Source organism: Venturia canescens, chromosome 8 (genome assembly GCF_019457755.1).
Source record: "Venturia canescens isolate UGA chromosome 8, ASM1945775v1, whole genome shotgun sequence".
NCBI classification, from domain to species: domain Eukaryota; kingdom Metazoa; phylum Arthropoda; class Insecta; order Hymenoptera; family Ichneumonidae; genus Venturia; species Venturia canescens.
The window spans coordinates 16,075,891-16,090,776 of NC_057428.1; the positions used below are offsets into that span (position 1 = coordinate 16,075,891).

At 40.4% G+C, this 14,886-nt stretch overlaps 1 protein-coding gene across 4 annotated transcripts in view; it reads right to left on the reverse strand.

The window, feature by feature from the left end:
• LOC122414559 (Glial cell line-derived neurotrophic family receptor-like) overlaps window positions 1-14,886 on the reverse strand; it is a 203,647-nt gene that overhangs the window by 49,576 nt on the left and 139,185 nt on the right. For all 4 annotated transcript variants that reach the window (XM_043425946.1, XM_043425945.1, XM_043425944.1 and 1 more), the window contains exon 5: window positions 3,758-3,885. In XM_043425946.1, the coding sequence (XP_043281881.1) occupies window positions 3,758-3,885 (128 nt within the window). The remainder of the gene's footprint in view (window positions 1-3,757; window positions 3,886-14,886) is intronic.

The following is a 14,886-nucleotide window of genomic DNA, read 5'->3' on the forward strand; positions in this document are numbered from 1 at the left end:
AAATAATAATAATGATGATTATGAAATATCAAGATATGAAAATATGTATATATTGTACAGGAAACCAACGCTATAACACACGAAAGCGTACGAGGCTGAGCTGCTATACCAGGCGATCAGCAAAAATTACGTTACCACAGGCCACACATGAAATAACGCAGAATATAAATATGTCAATTCATTTATATGTATAAAATACTCGATTGATCAATGATGACAATGACGATGGTGATGATGAATGATGATTTTTGGGGGGTCGAGCCCGAATCTTACATCCGGAAATCAAAGCATTATTTTACACAAATATATTAGAAAAATTCATTGATGAAAAACGATACGGAAAGTTTCTTGTCCGAGTAAAAAAATTAGAGATTAGAAAAAAAATCTTTTAATTGAAGAAAAAAAAAGTTTGAGTTGCAATAATCAAAAATATGATTTGACATTTTTTGATGATCACCGACTGCTCGATCAGATTCGTTATGATATTTCAATCCGTCAATCGCCCAGCCAGGAACAAATCTGCTTGAATCGAATTCGAATTAATTTTCCCAATTGTATACTTCGAAATAATTGAATTTCCAAACTGACACGCGTCAACTTTTCTCTACGTTTTACGTTGTTTTTTGTTTATTGCTTGCGGCAATAATTGTTTGAACGTTCAACCGTCGGCGGAGATGGATGTCGTTCGAATGAGTAGCACATGAACAATCGAAAAAATAAATTTACAAATGATCATTTTATCGAAATCATATCGCCAATCGTGAAAATTTTCGTAATTATAATAAAAGCAACAAATTGATAATAAAATACGAAAATACTATTTAGTAAACGGAGATCATTCGTGTAGAAAAAGTTTACAAAATCAATATGTCAGACACTATGGTTTTCTTGGTTTCTATCGGTCGACGATAAATCATAATCCTATCGTCAATGAACCATAACGTCGAATAACGAAATCATATAAATACTACTATAACCAACAAAAATTTTTGGAACGGTTTACATACACCCAAAACTATGTGCCAAAAAATGAGATTTATTCCAGCCATTTTCTACTCTTATAATTTGCATTGAAGCGACTTTTCATTTAGATGAACAGACGTAATTTTTATTATGAAATTCGGAAACGTTATGGAATCGAAAAAACGACGAATCGTTTCAGTGTAGCACTTTTCGATTGAGCTTTGACTGAGCGATAAATTTTCAAGTTTACTGTGTAAAAGAGTTTTTGTTGCGGCTTTCTTCAGTGTACATTAATGAAAAATCCCAGAAGATTGAACCTGAAAGTCAGGATGCTCCAGGATTTTTTATCTTTTTCACCAATAAAAAATTCCGTGAAGAAAATTCTTCATCGAGAAGTGAAGTGGAATAGAATGAAAGCCGTTATCGATTCAACTGGTTTGTTGAAAAGACGATCAAGCATCTTTCGAATTGGGATTAAACGTTATTCTCGTATTTGGGGTATGGAAGGAATTTTTGCGAATGTTTTCCAGCTCATGAAAATCAGAAGAAAATAATTTTCCCACCTCTCCGGGTGTATGTAAGCCTACAGACTGAAAAAAAAAAATATATATTCAAAAGTGATCAAATTTGTTCGAGGTTTAAAGTTCAGCAAACTTTATTCAAAGGATTGATGATTGTCCTCCATAATCGACCATGCCTCGGACTAAAATATTAATAAAAAAAAAAACTCTTTATGAAAAATCTATTAATAAATGCGCTTTTCGTTGCGTATTTCGATCACGAAAATATGAAAAAAATAACAATTATCGAAACGATAATTCATTAAAAAAAAAAAAAAAAAAAAAAAAAAAAAAAAAAAAAAAAAAAAAAAAATTGTGTCAGCACAACCACCCACGCACGCACGAATATTAATAGTGGCTAAACCGAGACATATAATTGTAAAAAATGTCACAACATCGACAGTTAAATTCGTACCAGGCTGCTGTCAGGTACAGTCACACCTCGATTATTGGAAATTCGATTTGAGCCCTCGTAACATGGACTTGGGAACTTACGTAAATCCAGGTGTGGCTGTACATTTTTTCGCAATGCTTCAATACATGTGTGTATTGGGGTGGTCCAGCAAAAAGATATTTTTTTTCGTTCGTTTCATCCTTCGAGTGCTGCGGTGTATGCCGGAAAAACGAGCTCAAACGAAAGGCCCTGTACCTCGAAATAAAAAAGTTGACCAAGCCAGATGAGCTTTTGCGCAATTACATGAGTTCAAGTGGAGTTTTTACTGAATAATGATACCATAAAATATGCATATTCGTTAAAAAAATGTTTCCTTCCTGTACTTACGATTTTGGAGGTGGGAAAACAAACTTTTCGAGCTCATCATACCTTCAATTTGTACTGTCGACATCGAATAATTTTTTTGATGCTAGACACGATTTTTGTTGCTGCTCTTGGCTGAAATTATATTCGAGCTTCCTCCCCTGGTGGGTTTTTAAATGGAGAAAATCACACGAGAGCTCGACTTTATTGAACAAAGCGATTGACTCTGTGTGCTCGTTGCAAATTCACTGAAATCCTGCGTGCGTTCGTTTGTCCAAAGGTTTTCAGTAATTTCAACTCTTTTGGTGTTTTCGCTCGAACTTTAAACGTGCCTCACTGGACAATTGTTAATTTCAACGCGAATGAAACCGCGAGTCATCAAAGAAAGACAGCGAAACAAGTGCTCTGGACAAACGCCACGAAATGGGAAGTTATCAATTCGTTTTTATGGGAAAACGAGTTTTCAGCAAATTATAAATCTCGATTCGGAGCTTTTGAAGCTCTTGAAGCGTTAAACCGCATTTTTTTCATAATCCATTACTGCCCGGCCACAGATTCACTGCAGAGTTTTATTTTCTTTAGCTCCGACGTGGAATTGTTCTCGAAACACAACACGCGATCCAGATAAAATAATTTACTTTATAATTCGAGATAAAATCACCATAATTATATTAAACCGCGATAAAATATGATCCCGTAACTCTCTCAAATTAAAACACATTTTAACGTCCTGGTCAACCTCATTCTCTTGTCAACATTACGTGATAACTGTCCTGTTTTTCCGAATAATGCGGTCACGTCAAAATAAGACTTTTTTTGTGGGAATCCGCTTGGTCATGGAGGCTGTAAAAAGCCCGCATTACCTCTCGCTTTTATTAACAAGCACAGACGAGATTTTTGTTTAAATGGTTACTGAATTTAGCGAATGAAAAATCGTACTTTCGACTCTTACACATTAAGGATTCTGAATACAAAATCATAGGACAAAAAATCATTTTCGTAGAAGAAAACTCTGATTTTTATCGAATCCAAACGAATAATTGAAAAGGTATTTTTTATGATTATGCATATTTTATGTTTCACATTTTCTGAAATTTTTTTTTATTCGATTTAAGATTGTAAATTTCATGGGCTCCCGGCGTTTTAGTTGGAGTCACGAGGCTTCATTTTCGTGAGGATTTTTCCTGAGGAACCGACACCGAGGGATCGGTGAACGAAAAAACATCTCAAAGCTTCCGGGACACTTTGACATACGTATTAATGTAATGAAAGTTCATCATTCGTAAAACGTGTTCAGTGTATAAATCGTAGTGTTTTGTATCTAAAAATGCTTCGATGGCAGCTTCGGTGAGACAGTTGAAGATCGTCAAGTCGATCGATCAGCAATGCGCAAATATTTGAGCAGTTTGAATTGGAACATAATTTTTTATGAGACCGAACGATAATGTTGAAGCGAGTGGATCAAATTTCAACTCACCGACGCAAGGATTGTGATTGACGGTCGAGAAAATCTTATCGCATCGTTTTTTAATCTGATTCTTTGGACAGATGCAGCCAAACATTGGTGAAAGTCGGAGCTGCGTCCAGGCGTCGTGGCAAGCGTCACTGGAAGCAAAAAAACCACGATTAAGTGGAAAATCGGTGTTGGCAATGGCCGTTATTCGTGACATCACTTACAACATAAATCAATAGCTTTCGAAGGTAATTGTTAACCCTCGAAAGGATAAGGGTACCTATCATCTGCAGAGGGATAAAAGAGCAAGTGCAAATCGAATGAAATATGAATTACGACATGAAGATATCCGGATAAAAAGCGTACTCGACTCATAAATTTATCCATATAAAAATATATAATGGAGCGAACCGCAGATCAGATCGAGGATTCTACTAATCGCAGTCCTCTGATAAATTGACGGTTACGGTTAAATTGAAAAAGAAGGTGAATTAAAAGAGCTCGATGGAGCTCAGAGATGAGAAACTCGAGTGGAAAAATCTCGGGGTTATAATATAGATAGAAAACGGTTCGTATGGCGGAGTCTGCAAGGATGAGAGACGAGAACGATATCCATGGGCAATTTTTTCAGTGAAATAATTTATATGAGAATCGTATTTTATTGCGGGCCAGCACGAATCAAATCTCAGTCAATTTTCTCCTTATACATTTTTCAATTTTGTTTCAGAAGAATAGAGGCAAAAGTAGGCTCACTACAGACCGACGAAATCTGGAAAATTTCGATTCTATCTTGACCTTTTTTCAGGTCAGGCGACACTCGATGGTTTACTTGAGATTTGAGATTGATTCGTTGCTCTTTTTCATTTATTCTCGTCACTTTTACATCGGAGCTATTGTCATTGCTGTTCACTCGAGTTTATAAACTTCGAATGATAATACGTTTACGCATCGAAAATGGAATGTAACAGTCGCCCATGGAACGACGACTAAAATATCGATTTTCCGAAAATTCGACTATCACTCTTTCGATTCATAAATCACTACAATCAGCAATACTGTGAATATTCACTATTTCGAAAATATAATAACGAAAGACTAAATATATTACTGAGGTTGAAATACTGAAAGACCAAAAGTCGAACGGTCAAAGTGGCAAAACGTTAAAAAGTCGACCGATCGAAATAAAGGAATGCAGCGAAGCTGAAAACACATGCGGCCCAGCACTCACTCACTTACTCAGACTGGTCATCTCCAATTTCAAATATCGTCATTTTGACTTTCGTCTTTTCGAGCCATCGCTGTTCTGCATATCCAAGTTTTATCGAAAACTTCTCGAAAAATTCACTTTCGATTTTTTCCTATTCTATATTCTGGTCTGTCTATAAAACAACTGCTCTTCATTTTGAATTCAAAAATATGAACTTTTGGCATTGTCTGTTCAAATTGCATTCGAAATGAAAACTATTGAAATGTATATTTGCGAGTAAATACGAATCCAAAGAAGGAATATTCGATTTAAAACGTAATCTGCTAAATATTCGATCGGAGATAAGAATTTCGAATTTCTTATTTTTCTCCAATCTGATATTACAACTTAAAAAATTTCGAAATATCGACAATTCTGCAAAATTTGCTTATTTGACATATTGAATCCTACCCAACTTTGTTAATTCAATAGAAGGGATGATATTCGAAGGGTTTTCTCAGTTCTGTCATTCATTTTCCAAACTTATTGTATTTCCGGTGTAATCTTAACAGTTGCGACGTTCCTACGACAGCGTTTCAAGTTCGAGTTCGTTGACCGAATTCGTAGCTCCTGTTTTCCTCCCAATGTATTTCGGCACCGAGAGTAATTGTTGCAACTATGACGTCCAATCACTGAATCACGGTAGCATTTAGAATTTATGATGATGCCCGGTGACCCATCCGTTTTACGCGTATAAATTAAATCCTCCGGCGCGCCCGAGACATATTTACGGTTAGCATTCTCGGCTCGGGTGTCCGTGGTCGAGCGGAGTTGGTAGACCTCAAGAGGCATTTCTCTCGCGAGTGAATTTTCGTTTTCCTCGTCCCTCGGAAACAAGCCTTGCAAATCTTAGATCTGAGTAAAATTTCTCTGAATTTGAGTTTCCATATAGGACTGGCTCAACGTGAGAAATGTTTGCACGAGTCGTCGAAGTGCCCGCTCCGCAATTTAGTTCCTTAGACAATGCTCGTTTTGTGCAAGAAATAATAATAAAAAAAAAATAAAAAATGAAAAAAAAAAAAAAAAAAAACAAGCCCCGAGATTTTTATCGGGCGAAACGCTTAGCTACAAATCTCGTTCGCGTAGTGGCAGAAAATCGAGAAAAATAGACGGATCAACAGCGGAAAAAGAAAGAAAAAGAAAATGAAGCGCTCGCTTTTGTGCGCTCTGGTACACTTTTGCTAAAGTAGACCTCGTTTGTTTCAATTGATTGTCCTACTTCTTGTCGATTCATTATTCCTTTGAAAGTTATACCAGTCACGATTTCACTGCGAGCGAGAAAGAGGATATGAAAGAAACACGAAAATAATAATAAAAAACAACAACAACGTTCGATATAGAAAAAGACGGGCGCCCTAGTAATGTCGCTTCATTTTTTTTGCTATCGATGCGCGGATGTTATTGGAAAAATAACCTGAAAAATTGATAGGTCAAAGCGCCTGCTGCGATCCAATATCACTATTTTTTCTCCGTCCCTTCACTCGCATTTGGATTCGCCTTACAATTCAACCGGATTCAAAATAATTCAATAACCCTGAATGAGTCAGTTGAGGCCTGTCAATGGTGGAAACATTTTGACATCGAATCAACCTTCAAAATTCAAAGATTTTGAATTTAAAAAACATTTCGGCGCAGTCTCGTTCTGACGAAATTCGGCTCAGACGAAATTCTGCACTACTTCAGTGTTCACACCAGGTTCAGCTATCTTTAGCAGGATCGTTATCAACTCCTTGATATCGACAGGGCACCATTTTCTTTTAAATTCCTTTCCAGCAAGACTGCGGCGTGTTTTTTATCGCCCTTTCGAGCGTCTCTTAAAAACTCGCCCCTTAAAAACTCCTCGAATCTTGTACACGGAACAGAATTTCGGATAGAATTGAAAAAAAAAAGTTCACACAGAGAGCTGACACACCGAGACAGAAAATTTGATAATTTCAGTGCATTTATTGGATCAGCAAAAGCTCCTCTTTGAGCCACAAAACTTCATTCCTTCCCCAGGACTTGTTAGTCCACGCAAAAAACTTCTCTTCCCCCAGCACGGAATCCAATTTTGAATGCTTTTGGGACTATAAATTGACAACGTTCATAACTCCAGCGTTCGGAGATGATTGAACGAAGCAATAAGTGGATTGAGAGCGAAGAGAATCCAAATCCGTTTCAGAGCAGCGATAAATTCACTGACGAAAGGTGTGAAAATGGATATTTTGTTGTTCCTTGTTTTTGTAAAGAAGCTCGCATAAAACAGGGGAAGCTTGTCTGATGTTGTTCTTACAAAGGAAGTCGCACCAGCCCAAGAGCGTTATTAATTCGCGCCGGCTTGTTCTCGAGTTGTTCGTCATAGACGTGTACACACACAGTACGTACACGCATGCAGCGTATGGAGAAGAGAGAAAAGAGCTCAAGGGCGTATCTCGCGTTCTCCGGCTCCGAAATACGAGGGATTAAGGCGTTCTGTTAGCGAGCTATCGATAATATATGTATAAGTGAAGACGTAAAGTCGTATACGTAATGAGAGATGGGAAATGCGAAGGATGAGGGAGCGCTTCGCCGGGCTTTGAAGAATTTGAGGAATTTGAGCTCGTAATCCGCGCGTCGGGGTGAATAATCGCCTGATATCGTCGCGCGCGCCTTCGTCTCGAGACACATTTTCTAACCGTCTCATGTTATTTCAAACATACATTTTCCAACGCCCTCCCCCCTCCCCCTTTCCATCCTCATTCATTCTCAAACGACCATGTTTTTTTTCCTTCATCCCCATTTCGATGACAGCGCCGGGGACGAAAATCACGTCAGTTTATGGGAGAAATTAGAAAATTCGTGACGCGATCGTAAATCTAGAAAGCGTAGAACGCTGGCGGTAGAAAAGAGGGGGGGGGGAGTCGAAAAATTATCGTCGAGTACATATTGAATGGGAACTCGAAAACCAGTGTGGGGTCGTAACGAAGATGCTTGAAAATATTTATAAAATATGAAAATCGAATGAACGGAATGCGATTAGTATGAACGTGTTCCACTAATTGTATTTCATTGCAGGTTGAATCTACTGCAACGATTGTTATTAAATTCGTGTCGAGAGCGTGAGCGCTCATTTTCTTCGTATTCAAGGATTTTATTTATTTAATACATTCGACCTTTGTACGCGGGTCACTGCAACAAAACATGACAATTTTTCTCTCTTTCTCGCTCTCCTTCTTCCTGCCCTCCGTGCTTTTCTCTTCTCTTTTTGTATTATGTCGTTTTGATGCGGTGATGCAACGTGAGATGATAAACGATGGGGATCGCAACGAAACCTGAAAGGATGAGGTATACGCTCATAAAATTTCGGTGGAAAGCTCTCGTTCCGATATTTTTTCTTGTCCCAGTCAGCAGGGGAGGTTTGAGAAGCGAAGGAGAAAATTAAATATAATAATGCGATATGGACTGTAACTGTAAAAGGACGAATAAATGATAAATAAAGCTGTAATTAAATTTGAACGAGAGCATGTATATGCAACGTTTCCAACGTAAATAAATGAAGTGAATATCTTCTCCGCTCATATTTAAATCGCGAGCATTCATTTTTCGTTGTATTATATTTTAAAGAAGAAAAATAAATTCTTGAGAAAACGCAAATGTGACAGCCACCGAGAAAATCAATACCCACTGCCACCTTTTGTTCTAGAAACACTTTGAAAACTTGGGATTAATATTTAAAACGGATTTTAATCTCTCGATGAACATCAATGAAAAATGAAAAAACCCCGTAACTACGAGCATTGACGAGATGTAAATTTTTAAACATAAAAGCGACGATTTCCAAAAGTTTGAGCCTCGCGAAGCGACCGAAACTTGGAGCTACTCCATTTTCACAATTTTCACGGAAATACGATGTTTAATCGTCAAATGGGGAGCCTTGTCACGAGTCGACGTTTCAACCAGTACATTTTCGCTTACGTGCATCGAGTCGCTGAAAAAAAGTGTTGAAATTTGAAAAAACGATATTTCTGTCGTATCCGTGTATTTTTGACTGATTTTATGTTCACTAAAATGATCGTGGCATCGAGTTACAATAGCAATAACCTTCGTCGGCTGTTTCGCAGCGAAGAACGTCATCGCGAACGACAGGAAAGTTGTGGTACGTCGCGAGAGGTCGGCAGCAGCACTAAATAAAGAATTAACAAACCTTTTTTCCAACACTCGCGCGTTAGCTTCGCGTATGCGCTACGAAATTCGAGTTGAGCGGATACCGCTCACTACTCGTAGAATAAGCCACACGCAGCAGCAGATATACGAATTTGATGAAAAACGACTCGCTCGCGACTTGCTAAAGTGCACGAGCTACGTCCTTGGCGAGTAATAGGAATGTGCATACGTACAAATAGGACACAGCCGCATATTGCTCTCGTCGGAGAGACCAGAACGTGTAATAATTTTCGAAAAAATATATACTCGGAGATATGCGAAAAAGGCAGGTGTGCGCGGAGGAGTATTTGTGTGCGGTGGTGTCGCGAAGGGATAGTCATCAGGTTGGGGGCGCTGGTGGGGCGAATTTAAAAGGGAGAGCCAGCAGCAGGAAGCAGGGAACACATCGTTGGGGCTCTCTCTGTGGCTCGACAGAGCTCTACCTCTCCATTGGACTTTGCCCATCTCGCTTTCTCTCGTTCTGCATTTACGTATATAGCCTTTATATGTATATAGATCGCGATGGCCCGAACCGCATTGCAGAATTACCCGGCCAGGTTCCTGCCCGGAGAGCATAAAACAACCACCGCCGAGGATGGTCAGAGAGCGTGAGACAGCGAGAGAAATGGTGGGGGCTGGTTTCGCGAAAGTCCAACGAGCGACTACATCCCCGTGTAGGTACCTGCGCACCGTTCTATACGTAGTACGTGGCCACCCCTTTCCCTGCTCGGTTTTTTTATCGCCCTCTCTTTCTCTCGTCTCTCTGTGACCAGCCGACAAGCCCTGAGCCAAATTTATGAAGCGCTTATACCGAAATAGAAATGGCTCCGCGGGGGAGAGGAGAACTCGCCCTCGACGCCGGAAGTGGCTTCGTTTGAGCCGGATACCTGACCGGACGTTAGAAATACTTCCTCGCTCTCTTTCTCTTTCGGAATTCTCTCTTTCCCTTCCTCCCCACTCGATTTTGTGTCTTGCGGTTTCCTCCTCTTTCTCCTTCCGTTGTGAGGAGACGCGGACGAACCGAGGGAAACGGAGAACGTATGCTTTCGATTCCGTGCGGTTGACCTCGCGCTGGCTTAATGCACGATTGAAAAATATTCCTCCGCAATAATAAATGGCGCAACGGTCCATTCCACCTAATTCTCCTCTTTCATTTATCCCCGTTATTTGTTCGTGCTCTTTCGACTTGAATTCTTCCTATTTCGTCAACGATCGATGCACGCTGACTTCTTCTTTCGTCTTTTTGTAACCGCTCCCACAGCTGACAAAATTTTTCATGTCCTATTTTCATGAAATGTTCAAAATAGAGAGCGATGATTCAGCGCGCACTGTGAAAATTGTTTGGGTTGCTGCCCGGTCTTCTTACAATCGAAAAGTATTCTGGTCTGACGAAAGCGTTTAATGGGAAATTCGTCACGGCTGAAGACCGAATCTCTTCAAACAACTATGAAAAGAGACACGAGCTGTGAGTGAAAAAAACTCAAAAAAATCCTACTCGTACTCGTTAGAATAATTGTACCTCTCGAAACTATCCCCGCAGAGGAAAGTGTCGTTGGCAAATCATTGGATTCCGCGCAAGGATCAGTCACGCTTGGTATACCCATCGATGGGACAGCGTCGAGTTTTAAACGGAAGCCAAGTGCTGATATCGAACGTTCGCAGATCCTTTGGCTCGACGGAAACTGAAGTTATCTCAACGCTACTAACTTCCACCGTGAGATACAGTTTATCGTTACAGCTTCGAAACTCACGTCTGACCAAGATTCAGCACCGTCAGGGCGACGCTGGATGCTCAGCAGATTTTGAACTCCCATCCTCGAAAAGAGAGACCGCGACCAGGCTCGCCTAACCTTTCACAGACGCTCATTGGCTCACGATCGCAGTTGATCGTAGATATAAAAACGTAATGAGCTGCTACAGCGAGTGGAAAAAGAGCGAGATCACTGAATTTATACGTTAACTTCCGGTCCCGATTTTCCGGCCCTTCCGAAAGTCTTCCAGTGGAGGGTTCTCGTTTACTCGGTTTTCCTAGCAACTAATGCTCACGTGACGGCACAGGAAGCATCCCTTTAACCGTGGTATTGGCTTGTTCGGTGGACTGCTCACAGGACGAAGCTCCTTTGGTCCTTCGCAACATGCTTTTCGCTTCGAAGAACAGCTTTGCTGATAAACCCGGGGAATGATGATGGCAAGAAAAAAAATACAGGAGGCGAAGAATCTCTACGGAAATGCAGTTTCAACGCCAATCGTGGCGAATGCGGGGTCGATAGTTGAGTCGAGAGTTGAGAACGGGCCATCAACGGCAGCCGCGTATGGTGAAAAAGTGAGGCTCGTTAAAGGCCCCAAGTTTAAACGTACGGTATGCGAGACACCGTTTTTTTGTGAGCGCTGCGCTTCCTATTCGGTGCGTGTGCGCACATCGCATTGTTTCCAACGTGAGTTTTCTACCGCTCTCTTTTCCTGCATGTCGCTGCAGCATTTCTATCATTAGAAGCTCCACTGCGGCTCGCTCATTCTTCTTCTTCCTCGTTTCCTCCCATATGCCGACTCTCTTGACGCTCTTTCCGTATATCGCTATCGGGTCAGGCGGGGGTCAAGCAATTAAGGCTTGGTTCGTTTGATTTTGAGCTTCCCTGCTGGTTTTATCGTCCAACGTGATACGAAAACCGAAATTATCGGCGGGAATTCTCACTAGGAAATTGACTGCTGTCTGTGCCTCGTACCAGAGATCAAAATAATCACAACCTTGAGCTCGATGTGCTTGGCACAAACTTCGGATTCCAGTGAAGCATGAACACTGCGACTTTGCTTCGACCGGTCTCTACGTGCGGGCGCACGTAATATTTTATGCGAAGGAGAAAAAAAATTAACAGAAAATTTCATCGGATTACGATCGGATCTACTCTGTCCCGAACATATTTTTTCCTCGATCAATTATTCCTGAAGGTTATAAAAAACCTTTTATAAAACCGTACTTTTCGGCGGGCGAGATACTCAGGCCCTCGGAACTAATAGGATAAAATCGTCTGGTGATGATGAATACTTTGGCTACGAAAATTCTTTTTCTCTTCGCTAATAGATTATTCAAAATAAGAGCGCAACGAAAGGGAAAACTGAAAGCAGCACATTCTCGGGGTGCCTCGGAATATGACTGAAGGGATGAAAGTAGAAAAGTTCTAAAGAATTAATGAATGAATTTATGCAGCGCACTCGCTGTCAAAATGACATATTATATGCGTATCTACATATTAAATATCTATTTTTGTCAAATAATTATTTCCATTCAATTTCAATATCAGTTCTTTTATCGCGATTCCTTCATTCTTAAAAATATTCTACCATCAGTCATTTAAAAGTTTTCACGTTTCCTGCGTTTTTTATATTTTCGGGCAGTTCATCGTATACATTTGAAATCCTTTATATGTCGAACACTTTTGACCATTCTTCGTTATCGGTCTGTACACATAAATGTAATTTCTTTGTCTTGTACTACATTGATGTTTCTCGTCCCACCGCACTGTAAATCCAAGTGTGCTATTGCCAACACACGTAAAGTGTGTTCTGTACTTAATGCCGTAAGCAAATTGTAGATTTCTTGTGGTCACTTTTTACACGTTTTATGGTGTATTAAAAATCTATAGTTTCCTTATGGCGCTAAGTACAGAACACACTTAATGTGTGTTAGCAATAACACACTTGGATTTAGAGTGCGATTCCATTCTTTCGATCGTGTGCAAAGGTGTCGGACCATTTTTTCTTTGTATGCACAAATTGTGTTTTAGTCTTTGTTTTACCGACTGGAAACCTAATACATTTAGCATATTTTGTTGCACTTAAAAATTTCAGGCACTGCACGGTTTTGGCAGTCCAGTAATTGTCAGGTTTTCAAAGTATTGTGTTACAGTATTCTATAAATGTGGAGCGATAATCATTGTTACTAATGTTTCACATATTTATTTAATCGATACATCACGTTAATTTTTTTCGCTTCTTTTGAAGAGAGACAGAGAGAGAGAGAGAGAGAGAGAGAGAGAGAGAGAGAGATTTTGATTTGATTTGGTAAGATAAATTTGCCTCAGTATCAACCTTCAGGCAACTGCGCCATTGTCAAAAAGAAAATTTAACAAAATAAAATAGAATACTATAAATAATAATAACAAAATTGAGTAAATGAAATGAAAAATAAGCCAAACATAAGCAAAAATGCAATAAAAGAAACAAAAGCAGGTGATGAGTCATACGAAATCATACGAAATCATAAAGAGAGAGAGAGAGAGAGAGTGAGAGAGCGCAATAAAAAAGAGACAGATCAACAGGAAGGCCGAGCGGGGATGGAGGGAGATGAAACACACGTAAACGACGATTTCGCGTACGTGCTATCGGGAATTCTGCACTGCAGCTGCTGAGGCACGTGGCCGTTCTCGATTGATGTCATGTATGTGTATACAAATATATATTTGTGTCTGTGAGGCTGCTTTTCGTTACTGCGATTCTGTCGCGCTGGTTGGTTGATAGGGCTGGGTTTTGTTATACGTCGAGGAGGAAGAGGGGTTGGAAACGCGAATATATAGAGGACGCGCTAGACGAAGGTTTGCGAACGTGGGAAACGCAGATAACTCGAAGCGACTGGTAATGCGAGTGCCGGAGTTCTCTCCCGGCATCTCCACCCACATATCCTATAGGAGGCCCGTCGTTGCTGATGCTGGCGGCGGTTGGGCTGATCGCTACAGAATTTGTAGGACCATCGGAGCCGAATGGGCGCCGGTGTCTCCACCCGCGTATCGATATTGCATCGAAAGTTATTCTCGTACGCGATTTAAACTTGCTATTGTTAGCAATAAAATAAGGCTTTAACGTTCCTAACGAATTTTTGTGTATCGTCAGTCCAGGACACGATAATACGTTAAGAGAAGCTCCAAACTACATTTTCTCAGCGTTTACTACTCCCTGTCGTAACATCGTATTAAAGCCCATTAGCGTGATGTTGATTCGCTTCGATCGCGATACGCACTTGGAGAGTATCGCACGTACTAAAGACCCTTCTCACACTGGTGGACTGCTGACACAAATTGACCTTTCGCGTTGTCTACTATTAGCGTGCACCGAGCTCAACCCCGCGTTTCCACGTGATCAAAGGCATTATTACTGCAGAATTGAATGAACCTGCGCGATAGACAGAAAGTCAAACGAAATTGTCCCAAATTAGTTTGAACTTTGATGGCAAATTCGACGAGCAGACACACTCGAGTTCCGTTTGATATTTCGATCCACACCATAGTTTTGTCTCGAGTGTATTAATCTCCGAAAATATCTATTATTCGAACGTTTATTGTTTTTTCGCGATATCGTTACGGTCGAAATGAAGCTGGGGATGAAACCGAACACAGCGGAAGTGCATTCATGGATCTATAGGGTCAACTACATTCCGTTTCGCCAGGAATTCGGTCACGTTGCGTCGCCAGCCCTCCCTCCGTCCCCATATGTAATTATACCGCGTGTGTCGCCCATCGCTTCGACGCATACAACCCCACAGACGGACGCATCCATCCACGGGAAATTCCAAACTTAATCGACTTTGTTTTTTTTTATTCGATATACCCGGAGCTTCGTACATTCCATTTTTCATATTTTTATCTCATTTTATTCGTTGTACGCCGCAATTAAATACGGGATATCAAATGCACGCAGGACATTCTATAAGCTCCATTCGCACCTCGTGAGATTCGCGGTACGCGATGAAATAGAG